The following is an 18,406-nucleotide window of genomic DNA, read 5'->3' as shown; positions in this document are numbered from 1 at the left end:
CCAATTACAGAGAAGGAAAATGAAGTAATAAGAGGTTAAATAACTTACTCAAAAGCATGGTAAATGTCAAAGATAGAATTTATTTATTTTTATTTTCCTATTTTTATTGAATTTATTGGAGTGACACTGGTTCCCCAAACCATACAGGTCTGAAGTGTACAACTCAATAAAACATCATCTGCACACTGCGTCGTGCACCCATTGTCCCAAGCAAAGTCTCTTTTGGTCCCTTTTCCCTCCCCCTTGCCCACCTCCACCTACCCCACAGCCCCCTTTGCCCTCAGACTATCACCACATTGTTGTCTGTGTCTATGATTATATATATACACATTAAAAAAATTTTTTTTTTCTTTATTGATTTTAGAGAGAAAGGAAGGGAGAGGGAGAGGGAGAAACATCTATGAGATTGACCACCTCTTGCATGCCCCTTACTGGGGATCAGGCCCATAACCTGAGCATGTGCCCTAACTGGGAATTGAACTGGTGACCTCTTGGTGCCTGGGTCGACACTCAACCACTGAACAACACCGGCTGGGCTATATATATATATATATATATATATATATATATATGCTTTTTTTGCTTAATCCCTTCACCTTTTTTTACACAATCCCTCAACCCTTCTTCCCTCTGACAGCTCAGTCTGTTCTATGTATCTGTTTCTATTTTTTTTTGTTAAATTATTTTCTTCCTTAGATTCTACATATCAGTAAGATCACATGGTATATGTCTTTCTCTGACTAGTTTATTTCACTTAGCATAACAATTTTCAGATCCATCCATGCTATCGTAAAAGGTAAGATTTCCTTCTTTTTTATGGTTGAATAGTATTCCATGAGTAAATGTACCACAGCTTTTTTATCCACTCATCTACTGACGAGCACTTGGGCTGTTTCCAGATCTTGGTTATTGCATATAATGCTGCAATGAACATGAGGGTGCATATATTATTTAGAATTAGTGTTTTGAGTTTCTTTGGATATAGTCTCAGAAGTGGGACCACAGGGTCAAAAGGCAGTTTTATTTTTAAATTTTTGAGGAAATTCCATACAGTTTTCCAGTCTGCAGAGACAGAATTTAAATGCAAATAGTCTGGGTTTAGAACCAGGTCTCTTAACTCTGTGCCATCTAAAAGTTGTTATGCTTAATGTAGCTATCTATTTTTATATTTGGTCTTTATATGTCTGAATAATTTTTTATAAAATTAGAAGACATAAAATTAAAATTAGCAAAAAAAAAAAAAGGAAGATGATGAAATAATGTTTTCCATGGTGATAAATTGGAATAATATTAGGGTTCCTTTTTTTTAAACTATTTTTGTTACAGATGTTTCTCCTTTTCCCCCCACTGATTCCCCCTCCCCCTCCCTCCCTGCCCTGTCCCCAGCTTTGTTGACCATGTCCATTGTTCATGCATACATGCATATAAGTTCTGTGGTTTATCTCTCCCCCACCACTTCCTCTTCTGGGGATTCTCAGTCTGTACCCCATTTCCACATCTCTGGGACTACCCTATTCCTCAGACTGTTATGTTCATTATATTCCACAAATAAGAGAGATCATATGATACTTGTCTTTCTCTGTCTGGCTTGTTTCACTTAGGATGATATTTTCCAGGTCCCTCCATGTCGCCTCAAAGGATAATAAATCTCTCTTTCTTACAACTGCTTAGTACTCCATTGTGTATATGTACCACTGCTTTTTTATCCATTTGTCTACTGATGGACACTTGGGCTGTTTTCAGATCTTAGCTATTGTAAATAGTGCTGCTACAAACATGGGGTACATATATTCTTTCTGATTGGTGTTTCAGGCTTTTTAGGGTATATTCCTAGAAGTAGGATCACTGGGTCAAAAGGCAGTTCAATTTTTAATTTTTTGAAGTAACACCATATTGTCTTATATAGTGGCTGCACCAGTCTGCATTCCCACCAGCAGTGTACTAGAGTCCCCTTTTCTCCACACCCTCGCCAGCACTTGTTGTTTGATGATGTGTTGATGGCAGCCATTCTGACAGGTGTGAGATGATACCTCATTGTTGTAGGGTTCCTTTTTATAATTTTGATTTTGAAATTCAGACAAACCTCTGCTATTTAATAATGGTAACATTAAAGGTACACACTTTTTCTGACTGGGGTAATTTAGGTTTTATCTGCATGTCACAAAGCATTCTTGGGATTTCCCCTTTTTTCATTACTTTCTTTCTTTCTATAAATATTGAATGCCTATCTTGTGATAAGCATGACACTAGGATTTGGGAGTAATATTGATTCATTAAAAAAAAATATATATATATATATATATATATATATTTGTCAGGCACTTTTCTGGGCATTTGGGATTTATCAGTAAACAAAATAAAAAGTCTCTGTCTTTGTGAAATTTAAAAGCTGGCAAATATATCCTTTTCCTTTGAGAAGTTAGTTCTCCGTCAAGAAGACTGGAAAGGATACCACAAGCTAATTTATAATGTAAGGATGTAATTTACATATGAATAAAGAGAAGGGAGAGACAGCTCCTGCCTAGGATAGGTCTGGAACATTTGAGCTGGGTCGTGAGGGATGATTAAGCAGCACTTGCTAGATACATCGACTAGGGTCAAGACTAGCTTGCCTTCCAACTCCTTCCAGTCCTTACTTTTTGGTTAAAAGAATAACTTTGGACCTGTTCTCTAGAATCAGAACTTGATGAGAGAATCTTGTGCAAATACTTTATTGGTGGAAATGTATAAGTGATTGAGGGAAAAGGAGAGGCCAGGAAAGTAGATAGGTAAGAAGTAGGTTCAGGGAAGGTGTAGTTTCATCCTGACCCCACAGGATGCTCTGAAGCACAAATTGGACCACAGAGATCATTTTGTCCAAAAGCAAGGGCTCTGGAGTGATGGGGTGAAAAGGGGACATGACCTCTCAGGCACCTCAGGCTGAGGTGGCTCACACATACCCTATCCAGGGGGCAGGTGTGGGCATTAGCAGCCAATGCCTTCAACAGCTGGAAGATGGATGCAGGTGCTAGTGAAAAGAATCTGAGGGGGTCACCAACAGCATCTGTAACAAGGAAGGTAGGACATCTGGAATCCATGGGTAGGAATATAAACATGTGCAGAGTAGTTGAAGGTGAGTGGGGGGAGAGATAATGATTTCTTACTATCTCTTTTTGCTTTGGTAGCCCACTTAGAAAATCTGAAATAGTCATTATTTACTTTATAATTCATTCACTAAAAGAATCTTGTAGTGTGAGTCATTTAAATTGAGCAGAATGGAAAAGGCAGCATTGTTACTCAGGACTCCTGAGTGAAGGTAGTTCTTTAACACAGCCATGACTATCTTTTATTCTGGTTAAAGGGAACCTCTTCTGTTTTGAATTAGAGTCCACACTGTATCTGCCTGGTACAATTTTAGAGTCTTACTCCAGACACCCTGCCCCCTTTTTTTTTTTTTTTTTTTTAAATAGAACTGCCATATGATCCATCAGTTCCTTTCCTAGGAATATATTTAATGGAAATGAAAACTAATTTTAAAAGATATCTGCACCCCCATATTCATAGCAGCATTATTTACAATAGCCAAAACATGGAAACAACTTAAGTGTCCATCAGGAGGTGAACTGATAAAAAAATTGTGGTATATGTATATAGTGGAATATTATTCAACAGAAAAAATGAGGAAATGCTGTCATTTGCTACAACATGATGGACCTTGAGGGTATTATCCTAAGTGAAATAAGTCAGACAGAGAAAGACAAATACTGTGTGATCTTACTATATGTAGAATCTAAAAAACAAAACCCCACAAACCAAAACTCACATAAAAGGAGATTAGATTTGTGATTACCAGAGGCATAATTGGGGCATTAGGAGAAGGGAGAATCAGAAGAAGGTGGTCAAAAGGTGAAAACTTCCCGGTTCTAAGATAAATAAGTACTAGGATATAATATACATACAACATGATCGCTATAATTAACACTGCTGTATGATATATAGGAAAGTTGTTGAGAGTAAATCCTAACAGTTCTTACCACAAGGAGAAAAAAATTCATTTTTTTTCCTTTATATTTATATGAGATGATGGATGTTAACCAAACTCACTGCTATAATCACTTCACAATATGTGTAAGCCAAACCATTATGTTCTACACCTTAAATTTATACAGTGATGTTTGCCAATTATATCTTAATAAAACTGGTAGGAGGGGAGCAGTTCATTTTTTTTTTTTTTTTTCACCCTGCCCCCTTTTATTTGTCCAGTGAGTGCTTTACAGTTTTTTAATGTCATTAGGCAACACCTACACTGTTCGGTTCCCCAGGGACCCCACCACTGGTTTTACCTATGGCCAGGTTTTCACATTCCTGTTATTATCCTGCTGGCTGCTTTGACTATTGAGTTTGTGAGAGCTAGAGAGATGCAACTAGGCTTTCCTCCTGAGTGAGAGGCTCCTCACCTGGGCTACTATGACATGAAAAGGGGAATGCGGAGTCGAACTCCTGAAGCTAGAATTTTGAACTTTTCAAAATATACATATACTTTTAGAGAAAAGAGCAAAACAAACTTGATTTCTAGGCTGAATTGTCTCTGATCATTGTTATTACAACACTCAATATCACATTCCTTCTCTATCCCTGACACGGCCCTTCCCAAATGTCTCAGGGTCAGAGGGGCCATGGTTTCAGTGGACTCTCCCTTTGCTGTTCCTCCCACCTCCCGTTCACCCACCAGCTCAGCATGCAGTTTAGCTAAGGGGAGGAACAAATGAGTCTGCTTGACTATTATGCTAGAGCAAAACTACCCTCCAATTTTTGTTTTAATATTTTACCTTTATAAGTTGACTTATTCATTGTGATAATGGTAAGAAATAACAAGAACACCATTTAATTTTACATAATTTTACATATTTGTTCCTTTTTGTCCCCCAAATTATTTAAGACAACTATACAAGCCACATAAATTATAATTTTTTTTATCTTTCCTTATGCTTCTAATGGGGAAACAAGGTTGAACGCCTAATATTTGATGGCTTGGTAGACATTTTGTATAGAGAATGTTTAAGAAGTTTTCAAGGCCAAACTGTTTGTCCTTGGAGTTTTGTTTTAACTTAAAAAAAAAAAACTGTGGGTCTTTTCTCCTTTCAGAAAAAACACTAACTGTTGTTCTATAGGTTAGAAATCTTAAATTCCTTTCCAACTTCTATAACTGAGCAGCTCTATTTAATATTACTTGTATTCTTATTTTCTGATCAGAGTTAGAGATTTCACAGGAACTTTCGAGGGGAAAAATGTCTTAATAATTTATCTGGGAAAGAAGATTTGGGGGAAGGGGTGGGGGTTATTGCTTTCTTTCTTTCTAGGATGGAAATGTTAAACTCTATGGGTATTTTTTAATCCCGCAGGTTAGATTAAAATCTTAACATATTATATTCTGTACTTTAAATTTTCTAAAGTCCTCTCAAGTACCTTTCTTCCATCTCTAAACAGGAGGCATTATTATTCATATTGTTTTCATAGATTAGGAAACAAGGCAAAGAAAGGAAAATGACAATTTGGCTGCACAGTCAAGACTCGATCACAAATCAGCCCAACCCTAGGCCTCAGCTGCCGAGAGAAGTAGTGTGTTTCAGATAGCACTGGGACCCTGCCATTCTGCCTCTGGGTTTTCTTCTTGGTTAATTTTTTGCTTGCTACTTTTCGAAATCTTAAAGTGAATAGTGTTATCGTGTTATAATAGGATTATGCTCTCTTTCAAAGGCTCAGAAAGCAAGGAAGGGACATAGGTGATATTTGCACCATTCTGTTGACATCAAAATGGTGTACACTGGTTCAATGAAGAGAACTTGAGCCCTGGCCCATTTGGCTCAGTGGTTAGAGCGTCGGTCTGCGGTCCAGAGAGACCTGGGTTCGGTTCCCGCTAAGGGTGCGTACCTCGGTTGCAGTTTGTCTCCGGCCCTGGTTGGTTGTGCGGGTGGGTAGAAGCCCACCCGCACAACCTTTCACGTCGATGTTTCTCTCTCTCTCTCTCTCTCTCTCTCTCTCTCTCTCTCTTTCTCTTTCTCTCTCTCTCTCTCCCTTTCTCTCCCTCCCACTCTATCTGAACCGAAAATGGAAAAAATGTCCTCAGGTGAGGATAAAAAAAAAGAAGTTGAAATGTAAAATGTGATCATGAAAAGCATAAGATGTGGATCCCAGTGACCACCAAAAGCCATGATCAGGCTCTAAATCAACATCTGGTGCACAATTCAAGAGGGAGGAAGACTATGTAAGTGACCAGAGGGACCTATGTGAGTTAGCTGCAGAATTCTTTTCTGTTACTTTCCTTTTGGCCTTTGAGATGATGATACTTAATATTCAAGAAAGATGAAAATAAAAAAGGAAAGGGAGCAAACACCCATCCCAGTGGTGACTGGTAGAGTAATTGTGGGCATGGCCCCAGGATGATAGCAGCTTCTATTTAATCAATGTTGACAAGGCTGGGGAGAGCTGGGCAGGTCCCAAGAGGTAATGTTTTACTCGGAAATCCACTCAACCTAATTTCAGTAATGTAGGGCTGTGGAGGGGCCTGGACCACAGCCAGTAAACAGGGCCATTAGAGCTCAGTGTAGGCGATGGCAGCTGGGAACACCGCCATCCCTCCAGCAGCATTGCAGCCGGCTGCCTGGCTGACGTACAAGCAGCCGCTGCTGCATATGCTCCTGGTATTTGTTCACCAACAGAATGTGCAGACGTGCTATTCTCACCCTTTCGAGGAAATGAATGGAATGCATAAAGGCAAGAACTGCTTCCAGAATCTATTTCAGCAAAGATCAGAGAGCCAGTTTCTGTACATTTTTTAAGGGCCACTGTGACAGCATCCATGGCTCCCCTTACTCTTTTAAGGCTGCGACCACACTGTTTCAAAGGAGTATAGAAATGACTTCCATTTTTATTGCTGTCTTAATGTGGTATTGATCTTTTCTTAGGAATAGTGGTTGTGAATCCAGAATGTGAAAACTACTAGGGTTTTCCTTGTTTCAAAACTTACAAGATTCATTCAAGATACTCAGCTTTGCAAACCCAGAAGTGTCCCTGGAGAAATTATACCTCTTTGGGCTGAGTTCTTACCTAGCTACTATGTTTTCCTTTACCACTCCTTCTCCAACAAGCAATGCGCATGACAATATTACTAGCCTATAAATTCCAAGAAGGTAGAGATCATCGCTTGGTGTTTTCATTGCTGTCTCATCACCGCCGGTACAGGCAATACGTAGAGCAGTACATGGTGCTCGGTAAGTATGGCCCAGGACCTTCCACTGAATGAATAAATGAACGAAGTCACACCACTTTCTTCTCTTTTGAAGCATCCTTCAACTCTAGAACATTAAGAATATATGACTTGACTATAATGTTCACTCTCTCTTTTTAAGTTAACACAGAAGATGATCAAATACATGGATACTGCTAGAGAACATGGTGATTTCTAAGAGGACTTTGGGCCTGGAAAAAATAATGTTTTTGTTAAAGTTAAAATGTCAAGGCTGGAGAAGGTTATATATACCTCTTTACCAGATTCTAACATTATCTGTAAATATTGGCAGACAGTAATTTTTAACAATTTAAATATTATTTAATATAAGTAATTGTAAAAACTGCCCAATGTTATTTTTTTAACTTTTTAACCGCTTTTAGACCAAATCACTAAAATATCATTTTTTTTTCTTGGACATATTCCATCTCATAAAGAAATTGGATTTGAGGGTTGAATTCCCTTGGTGAAGACTGAATTGTGAAGAGAAGCCATCACTGGCTCAAATATTAATGACTCTTAGAGAGGATAAGTTTACTGGTCACCTAAGATGATAGATAGATAGATAGATAGATAGATAGATAGATAGATAGATAGATAGTAGATAGATAGTAGATACATATAGCGAGATATATCCTGTGATTAATTTGATCTTGCTTTTTTCCTGTAATGTCTTAACCAAAATTATAGTATTATTAGATAAACATCTAATTAAACATCATTAACATTAGGTTTTCATGTTTAATATAAACAAAAGTATATTCAGAACTAAACTGTAAAAGACAAAGCATTTTCTACTCTTTAACTTGCTGGATTTCAGCTGTCATACCAGCAACTCCAGGCTTTCCTTGTTTGCCAGCTTCAGGCCTGTGTACTTCCACTCACTCGTTCTGTCACTTGGTATTGAAAACATCATTTAATCTTTAGCTTCTCCAGCCTCTTCTTAAGCAGTAACTATCTCAGTGGGAGGTTGATCCTCTAGATGGGGAATGTGATTAATTACCCTAATTGGATCATGATAATTGGAGTGACCAACTGGCCTCAGCCATTCATCTTTCTTTGCCACTCACCATGATGATGAAAGTTTTTGCACAAAATACTAAAGATTCTGTGCATATTAACTCATCTCTAGCATTTAAAAATGATGCAGTTAGAGCCAGAAAGTACCAGGACAATATTTTATATTATCCAAGACTAATCAGGATTCTTCCCTCCATTCTGAGCTCCTTTTACCAAGACCAGTTTTTAGACTTTGTACGCCCCAGGCTTACATACCTGAGGACTCCCTGCTCTAGCTCCCACTCTGGGAACATCCGCCCTTCTTGGGCAAAGTTAGCAGGGAGAGCAATCTCAAGTAGAGGCTGCCTTGATGGCTCTGTCCTAGGTTAGAATTCACTGCTGCCATTCACAAACAGCGTGGTCTTAGGTAAGGTACTTCATCTTACTGTGCCTCAGTTTCCCAGCTATAAAATGGGATGATTAAGGTACCCATGAAAATGAAATAAAATGACATAGAATGAAATACTTAGAACTGTTTGGAGCCTACTGTAAGAGGTCAAATATGTTAGCTGTAGCTAAATGCTTTATACAAGGGGCCCGGAAATCATAATTCATGGTTCTTTCCAGGCAGAGAGGCTGCTGAATAGAACAAATAAAAAAATGTAGATATACAACTGTATGGTCAACATGATTTATTAACAACATTGACGTGTCTAGAGTTAGGATCCGTGAGAGAAAGAGCAAGTTAGCAATCTCCAGAAGTTCTTGCTGACATTCAGGCTCAAATAGATCCATTTATATATAACTCAGACTTTGTTCACAGTAAGTTTCCTTTTGTCTGAGGTTCAAATCTTCTTCAAACTCATGTGCAGCCTCCCATCAAAGTGGCTGTCATTAGAGCAGGTGTGTGGTCTGCATCTGATTGCTATTTCCTTCACTTGTATGCAGGTTTATTTATTTTTTTAAATAGTGTTATGAATTCGCCCTGGCTGGTTTGGCTCAGTGGTTAGAGCATCGGCCTGCAGTCCAGACAGACCCGGGTTTGGTTCCCGCTAAGGGCATGTACTTCAGTTGCAGTTTGTCCCCGACTTTGGTTGGGTCGTGTGGGTGGCAGCTACTCGATGTGTCCCTTTCACGTCCATGTTTCTCTCTCTCTCTTCCTCTCTCTCCCTCCCGCTCAATCTGAATAAAAAATGGAAAAATGTCCTCGGGTGAGAATTAAAAAAAATAGCGTTATGAGTTCTTTGCTTACCTCATTTTTGTGTTATAAATGATTATTATTTTAGATTTTTTTCCTTCCCATAATTTCCTGGTGACCTATAAGAATTTCATTGAATCCACTGACTTGACACATTTTATTTGTACTAATTAGTTATCCCTTCATCTAACACAAAGATAACCCCTTTGTTTAGTATTCAATAATATCAAACAAGTATAAAATTACTCCCATCTCATATAAAATATTATGTATATATAATTGTGTGTTTTCAGCAAGCTTGAGTCCCAGCTAACTAGTTGACATGTTCCCTTTCATAGTCATCTCACTGATCTTTATCGGTTTTAATTTTATGACTTTTATTTTATATTTTGGAACAACAGTTTGTTTTTAACTAGATAAATTTTGTAGGTCACTAGAATCTTCTGAACCCTAGATACTTAGTTTCAAGTGCTGAATTGATAAAACAGATTTGATCAGAACCTCCTCTGGTTGAGTTCGGTTACCTAACATAATGGGAGACCCTGGGCACATAGAAGACCTAGGCATTATTCCTGGCTTGGTCGTGAGCAAATCTTATGATTTAGGGAAAATCTCTTCCTGGGCCTGGACTTCAGCTTTCTCATCTGTGAAATGAGGAAGTCCATTCATTCTTGCATTCAACAAATATTAATTGAGGGCCTCCCCTACACTAGGTTCTGTGCTGGGCATGGTGGGGGTGGGGGTCTAGTTGCTCAAAACTGAGCAAAAATAGATATTGTTGTTGCCCTTGAAGAGTTATGGTTTAATGACGGGATGATCTTAAAGGTTCCTGTCACTGCTGACGTGCTGTGACTATAGAGTTCATTGTTTGTTAAAAGTATATTGTGAAAGGCTTAAACAGGAGCAAAGTTATTTGTTGTGTTTGTTCACTGCTTCTCAGTACTCACAAAAAATGCCTAGCACATTGCAAGTGCTTGATAATGATTTGCTGAATAAATAAATAAATAAATAAATAAATAAATAATTACATTTCAAATATCTCGAAGCATTTGAGGAGAGACTATGTAGATATTGAAGCTCTTTTAATAGAATATAGCAGCAACTTCCTGTTACGATGAACAGATGTGTGTAAAGTTTCACCCTCGGTCCTAGACCCTGGCAAAGATAACAGTAGAAGATGGGGGGATTTGGGAGGGCTTAACCTGACTCCACACCAGTAGGACAGAATGTGTGGCTGCTTCTCAGAGTCACCTAAATCTTTACTCTTCTGTTTTTCCCTTTTGAATTTTGTTCCCTTTATTCTACAAATATATAATTCTTCTCATCTTACCCAGTCTACTTCCACCTTTTCTTTTCAATGTTTTAATCTCCCTCAAATCATATATAATAGTTCCCAAGCTTTTATTTCAGGAAGAGAGTTTTGAAGTATTATCTTGCTCCAACACCTAATCTTTCTGTATGCTTCTGAACAGTTGAAATCAATGTTCTATTCTTTTGTAATTCCAAGAGGGCACTAACTACATTGTTTCTTAGAATTGGTAAGGATAGTTCAACCCTGGGCATACCTGTAGTATCCAAGGCTTTGGGCAGGGCTGGGGAGTTAAGTAAATTCTCCCAAAATATTTCACATTGCTATAGAAGGCCCTCACTAAAATAGATCTGGAAGCTTTCTTCTGGTAGAAAATTAAATGATTCATTAGCATACTAATTTCTGTAATCCATGAGGAACACTGCTGGTACATAAAATAATATGATGATCAGAACTGAGTTAGTTTCATCCAAAAATTTTTGCTGAAAAATATGTTTGGTTTGATGATTATTTAAGCATTAGTAATGGTCCTTTTGGAAGGCTATGGCTTTAAAAAGATCTTTATAAATAGTAGTAGGTAGCCTTACCAAAATGATTACAAGTCTATTACAACTCACCCCCAAATAAATAATACTTAAAAACTTTGGGCTCGGCCCTGGCCAGTTTGGCTCAGCGGTTAGAGCGTCGGCCTGCGGTCCTGAGAGACCCGGGTTCGGTTCCCACTAAGGGCATGTACCTCGGTTGCAGTTTGTCCCCGGCCCTGGTCGGTTGTGCGGGTGGCAGCCACTCGATGTGTTCCTTTCACATCCATGTTTCTCTCTCTCTCTCTGTTCATCTTTCTCCCTCCCACTCTACCTGAACAAAAAATGGAAAAATGTCCTCGGGTGAGGATAAAAAAAACAAAAAAAAACTTTGGGCTCGGCCAGTGAGGCTCAGTGGTTGAGTGTTGACCCATGCATCAAGAGGTCACTGATTCGATTCCTGGTCAGGGCACAGGCTCAGGTTGTGGGCCAGATCCCCAGTGGGGGACATGCAGGAGGTGGCCAATCGATGTTCTCTCTCATCAATGTTTCTATCTCTCTCTCCCTCTCCTTTCCTCTCTCTCTCTCTAATTTCAATAAAGAAAAAAAAATTTAAAAGAAAAGCAAACTTTGGTCAAAAATGAGTTATAAAATAAAATTTTTCATTGTAGCTGCTACCTTATTTACAATATCAGCCTTATTTGATTCTAAAAATCTCATCTATTTTTTAGGAGATACACATTCTCTGCTACTGAAGGGAGTTAAAAAATATTATTAGATAGTATTTCAAAGAAAAAATTTCAAAAAATGTTTAGCAGCATTGGTCTTATATGGCTGTAAATGTTCAGCGTTATGTGAATATAAACATGTAGCTGACTAACCTAAAGGAGACATACATTTTTATCAGCCCTTCTAATGGTCTTGTAAAAAGACCTCATGTCTGGGACTACATCAAACTAAAAAGCTGCTGCACACAAAGGAAATCATCAACAAAATGAAAAGACAATCCACTGAACGGGAGAATATATTCACCAGTGCTACATCTGATAACAGGTTAATATCCAAAATTTATAAAAAACTTTTACAACTCAACAGCAAAAAAAAAAAAAAAAAAATCAATAAAAAAGTGGGTAGAGTAACTCAATAGATACTACTCAAAGAGGACATACAGATGACCAATCAACATATGAAAAAATGCTCAACTAACCATAAGAGAAATGCAAACTAAAACCACAATGAGATATCACCTCACACCTGTCAGAATGGCTATCATCAATAAATCAATAAGCAACAAGTATTGTTGAAGTTGTGGAGAAAAGGGAACCCTTGTATACTGTTGGTGGAAATGCAGATTGGTACAGTATGAAGGTTCTTCAAAAAATTAAAAATGGAAACTGCCTTATTACGCAGCAATTCCACTTCTGGGTATGTATCCAAAGAAACTCAAAACACTAATTTGAAAGAATGCAAGCACCCCTATGCTCATGGCAATGTTATTTATAATAGCCAAGGTATGGAAGCAGCCTAAGTGCTCATCAATAGATAAGTGGATAAAAAGTTGTAATAAATATACACTGGAATATTATGTGGCCATATAAAAAGAACAAAGTCTTACCATTTGTGATAAGATGGATGAACCTAGAGGGTATTTATTATGCTAGGTGAAATAAGTCAGACAGTGAAAGACAAATACCATATGATTTCATTTATATGTGGAATCTAAAGAACAAAATAAATGAACAAACAAAATTGAAAAAGACTCATAGAATCAGAGAATAGATTGATGGTTGCCAGAGGGATTGGGGGTTGGGGAACTGGGTGGAAAAGGTGAAGGGATTAAGAAGTACAAATTGGCAGTTACAAAGTAGTCACAGGGATATGAAGTACAGCATAAGGAATATAGTCAATACTATTGTAATAACTATATACAGGTGGGTACTGGAAATATTTGGTGGGGGTCACTTTGTAAAGTATATTATTGTCTAACCACTATACTATATACCTGAAATGAATACAAAGTAATATTGAATGTAAACTATGATTGAAAAAGAAAGTAAAAAATACTAATAAACTAAAATGAATAAATAAAACCCCCCATTCCTCTAATCTCAACATCTCTCAGTTCTTAGGAAGTCTTGTTGATAAAGTTGACCCTTGGCTGGCATCTGAGAAAACAGATTTTGAGAGGGTCCTCATCATTCCCTAACTAAGAGTGTTCACTGTGCGTAAACTGTGCAACAATGTGGTTTATACCTGACATCTATTTTCCTTCTGGGAGTCTGGATTTGGTAACTTCTAGGTAGTAGGTCCTACATGACCAGCCCCATAAAAATTCTGATTTGCAAGCTCAGGTAAGCTTTCCTAGTAGATGACATCTCACACTTGTCACAGTTCACTACTGGAAGAATTAGGCACATCCTATCCTCTGTGACTACTGGATGCTGGTGCCTGATTTCCTCCAAACTTCACCCCATTCAACTTTTTTCTTTGCTGATTTTGCTTTATATCTTTTCACTGTAATAAATCAGATCTATGAATAGGATGGTATGTTAAGCTTTGTGAGTCCTCCTAACAAATTATTGAACCTGGGGATCCCCCCCAAATAGGGAAGTTTAGGTAACACAGGTAATTTCAGGGCAAATGGATTCTCTTTCCACTAGCTGGCATATTAGTAAACTATCTTGTAGCATGAAATATTCATAAGGCAAAGTGTCATTTCTTTCCCCCACAGGAAGCAGGTGACTTTACTAAGAGCTCTTCTGTCTGGTTTCCCTATAGAACTCAGTCAACTGATTTCACATTGAGTTCTATAGGGAAAGCAGACAGAAGAGCTCTTAGTAAAGTCACTTGCTTCCTGTGGGAGAAAGAAGTGACACTTTGCCTCATGAACAAATGTATTCATTGGGAATGTTTTTGACTGCAAGAAACTGTAAACTACTACAATGGTTTAAAGAGGTTGGTTAAAGTCTGAGGAGAAGGTATCCAGGTGTGATATGGTCACTCGGTAAAAGTTTTTTCCTACCTTTTTGTTCCACCATCCTTAGTGCATAGTTTCTGTCTTCATGATCACAAAATAGCTGCTACACTGCCAGGTATTGTTTGATGCCTCAGTCATCAAGAATGGGAGAAAGCAAAGGGCAAACACCTCCGCTGGAGCCCTTCCCAGGGAATTCTGTGTCTATCTAATTGGCCATCGCTGTGTTACATGGGCATCCTTAGCTTTAAGAGGAGCTGGAAGTTCAAGTATTTCACTTTCCAGCCTGTATAATACTAAAAATAAGGGATGAGAGCGTTGGGATGGCTGTTCAATAATACACATAAGGTATCTGTCGCAATTAGTCTGACACCAGTGGAAATAGAGATGAGATTATTGTCGATTCCCTAAGAGCCTATGCGTGGATACTTTGATTGTAAGGCTGAGAAATTAAAAACCATGGTAATTTCTGTGTGGACTCCTTGCTCCCAATACCAGAGCCTTGTTCCTGAGTTCTTCATATATGTCACTGAACAACCTTCTGAGGTAACCTCTTCTGAACTTGGAAATTATATTACTAAGTTAGTAATCTCTTTTTATCTTAAAGCTTTCGTGAAATGTTATGAAAAGAAGAAATGCACTGCACTATCATATGAATAGACGAGACAAATACTAACTCTTCTCCCTCTCCCCACCCACATCTTCCTTTCTTCCTCAGAAGCTGTAGATGAAACCAAACCTAAGGAAAGTGCCCGGCAGGATGAGGGTAAAGGAGAAGAACGTGAGGCGGACCAAGAACATGCCTGAACTCTAAGAAATGGCTTTCCACGTCCCCACCCTCCCCTCTCCTGCACCCTGTCTCTCCCCACCCTCTTCTCAGCTCCACTCGGAAGTTTCCCTTCCTGTCCTGCTCACGTCTGTGAGTCCGTCCTCTCCCACCCACTAGCCCTCTTTCTCTCTATGTGGCAAACATTTAAAAAAAAAAAAAAAAGAGCAGGAAAGATCCCAAGTCAAACAGTGTGGCTTAAACATTTTTTGTTTCTTGGTGTTGTTATGGCGAGTTTTTGGTAATGATGATCCAATCATTTTGGGAAATTCTTGCACTGTATCCAAGTTTTTTGAATTGGTGCGTGTGGCCCTGTGGGAGTCCACTTTCCTCTCTCTCTCTCTGTTCCAAGTGTGTGTGCAATGTTCCGTTCACCTGAGGAGTCCGAAATATTGAGTGAATTCAAAACCATTTTTTGTTTCCTCCTTTTCAATGTGATGGAATGAACAAAAAGGAAAAAAAAAAAATTAAAAAACCCCAGTTTGTTTTAAAAATAAATAAATAAAGCAAATGTGCCAATTAGCGTAACTTGCGGCTCTGAGGCTCCTTTTTCAATCTGAATATTAATAAATCATGAGAGTAATCAAACTCCACTGGCTCTGCATTTCTGTTCCACTTTGTCAGCAGCTGGATCGACACCTCCTCTGACTGGGGTGTTACCTTTCATCTCCTTTCTGGCCTCTCAGTTGGACACCAACAACCCTGACGAAGAAGAGATCAAGGAAGCCAAAGGCTCTGCTCGGGCCAATAGTCTGGTCCTTGATGGGATGGTCGGGGGCTGTGTTTGTTTGCTAGTCTGCTGCCGCAAAGTACCACGGCTGAGCGACTTAGACAACAGAAATGAATTTTCTCACAGTTGGGGAGGCCTGAAGTCTGAAGTCAAGATGCTGGCCGTGTTAGCTCCTTCTGAGGGCCGTGAGGGTAGGAACTGTTCCAGGCCTCTCTCTTCAGCGTATAAGTGGCCATCTTTTCTCTACCTCTCTTCATAGTCTATGGGCACTCTGTCTAAATGTACTTTTTTTGTGAGGACACCCGTCTTATTTGATTAGGGCCCACTGCGTTGACCTTGTCTTAACTTTATTACCTCTGTCAAGACCCTCTCTCCAAATAAGGTCATACTCATAGGGATTAGGGATTAGGGTTTCAACACATGAATTTGAGGAGAAAGGGCACAATTCAGCCCATAATAAGCACTAAGGCTTACATTTACTGGAGTCACCTCAGAGTATTTTTGTCCCTCAGGAGAAGTATCCAGTGGAAGGTTATTCTAGGTTTTGCTAAATTAAATATTATAGAGCCATGCATGACTCTTAGAAACCACCACTTTTGTTTCAATTATTTATTTAAACCCATTCTACATACAGCCCATTCTATCTTTTTATGCTTATTATTTTCTGTTGGACTTCTCCCCATTCAAGGCAACTGTCAGATTCTCGATTAGTTATCATCATTGTTCCTGTGGATGGTGATAGTATATAAAGAAATGGTGCTCATTTACATATCCATACTTTTCAAATGTCCTTCCAGTGCCTGTTTAAATGCCCTCTATTAGAAGGTAAACAGTTCCCATGAGAAACAGCAATGTCCCTAAGTCTATAAGTCTCTGATGCTGTTCTCTTTTTCCTCTACATTTTCTACATCAAGTCTGGTGCAAAGTCCTAATAAGTCACACACTGCCTGACCCTGAGTTCCCTCCCATAGACGAGCATGGACATTGGACCCCTTCAGCTTCTACACTCATCTGCACAAAGGATTTTCTAGCAAGGAAGAGAAAATTGTTTCAAACCTTCAAATAATGAAGATCATGGAAATAAGTGATTTTAGGAGGTACAACATACACCTTGGTAACTCTCCTCAGCTCTGTGCCTGAGCTGGTGCCTGGTTAGCACTTTGAAGAAAGCTAATGTTGCAGAAGGATCAGTCCTCACTCGATCCAGGGATCATGCTTTGTCACTGACATGAAGTAGAATTTTCATTGAGAGAAGCAATCATAAAGAAAAAAAGGTAAAAAAAATCTTCAATAATATATTAAAATAATTTAAGTTTTTAATTCATTCTGATGTGGTATGATTTGCAATGAAGACGTTGGAGCAAGTATCTGGGACTCAGTCCTCATCTGATTAAGGCCTCATCAGATGTGACATAAGGTTTTAGACTTAAGAGATAGGGTCATTCATAGGATGCAGTCATATTGGCAGTCTATTGTTCTAGAAATTCTACTTTACCTATACTTTTTTTTTTGGTAGAATACATGCTTTAATTTTTTCCCCAAATTTATACTTAAAAGCAACATTCTTAGGACTTGGAACAGTTCAACTTCTTCAAAATATAACTCTAAATGTCTTCCACTGAATCCATAGTCACACTGAAAACAATAGCATATGATTTTTTTGTTTATATTAATGTACATTGTTTAGTGATTTTACTAGTTTCATCAGATTTTGTTTTTTACTCATGAATATCTATTTTTATTTGTCTTATAAAGTCTTGGCCTGTAATAGAATTTTAAATGTGGCGAAGACATGTCAGGAAGGTTCATAATAATTCTAAAAGATGTGCCAAGAATAACTGTAGCCCTCACACTGATACAAAGCAATGTGATTCAAATTTGTTCACAACCCACACAAAGTCAGGTGATACCTGGAAACACAGAGCATTCAAGATACAAAAACAAATAGATTCCAAATTTGTTCAGAAAGCAACCTGATTTGTTAATTCTAAAACAGTTACATCTAGTTTACTTTGTTTTTGTTTTTGTTTTCAGTCCTCATGGGGGGATATTTTTCCATTCATCTTCAGATAGAGTGGGAGGGAGGGAGAGAGAGAGACATCGACTGGTTGCCTTCTGCACAACCCGGACCAGGGTCGGGGACCGAACCACAGCCAAAGTATGTGCCTTGACCAGAATCAAACCTGTGACTCTTTGGTCCATGGGCTGACTGGCCGAGACACATGTGGTTTACTTTTAAAAAAATAAAAACTAGGTTGAGAACAACAACAAAGACATCAGCATTGGCAGGTGATTCTTTTAAATGATGATAAGATCACACTCTGGGCACCAGACCCAATATCTCCTTGACAGAAAACCATGGCCATGTCTGCATGAAGTAGTCTCTTGCCTGAGTTGTATTATTTGGGTCTAAAATATTCAGTCATAATGTAATACAATGAGTGTCTTTGACGATGAAGATGTTTTTAAATTAGAACCCTTTATTTCCATCAGTCGATTTACACATTGCTCATCCTTCGATCTTCCCCACACCAGGTACCCAGAGGCTAAGTTCAAAAATCTTGGAAGCAGCCTGATTCCTC

The 18,406-nt window shown here is 38.5% G+C and overlaps 1 protein-coding gene across 1 annotated transcript in view; it reads left to right on the top strand.

Annotated features, from left to right (window-relative positions):
- GAP43 (growth associated protein 43) overlaps nt 1-15,681 on the top strand; it is a 98,790-nt gene extending 83,109 nt beyond the window's left edge. Inside the window, exon 3 of the mRNA XM_036243327.1 lies at nt 14,987-15,681. Within this exon, the coding sequence (XP_036099220.1) occupies nt 14,987-15,075 (89 nt within the window). The 3' untranslated portion in view covers nt 15,076-15,681. The remainder of the gene's footprint in view (nt 1-14,986) is intronic.
- The last annotated feature ends 2,725 nt before the right edge of the window (nt 15,682-18,406 follow it).

Source organism: Molossus molossus, unplaced genomic scaffold, assembly GCF_014108415.1.
Source record: "Molossus molossus isolate mMolMol1 unplaced genomic scaffold, mMolMol1.p scaffold_m16_p_5, whole genome shotgun sequence".
Taxonomy (NCBI): domain Eukaryota; kingdom Metazoa; phylum Chordata; class Mammalia; order Chiroptera; family Molossidae; genus Molossus; species Molossus molossus.
Note: the sequence above shows the minus strand (reverse complement) of the source record. Positions and strands in the feature narration are given on the sequence as shown.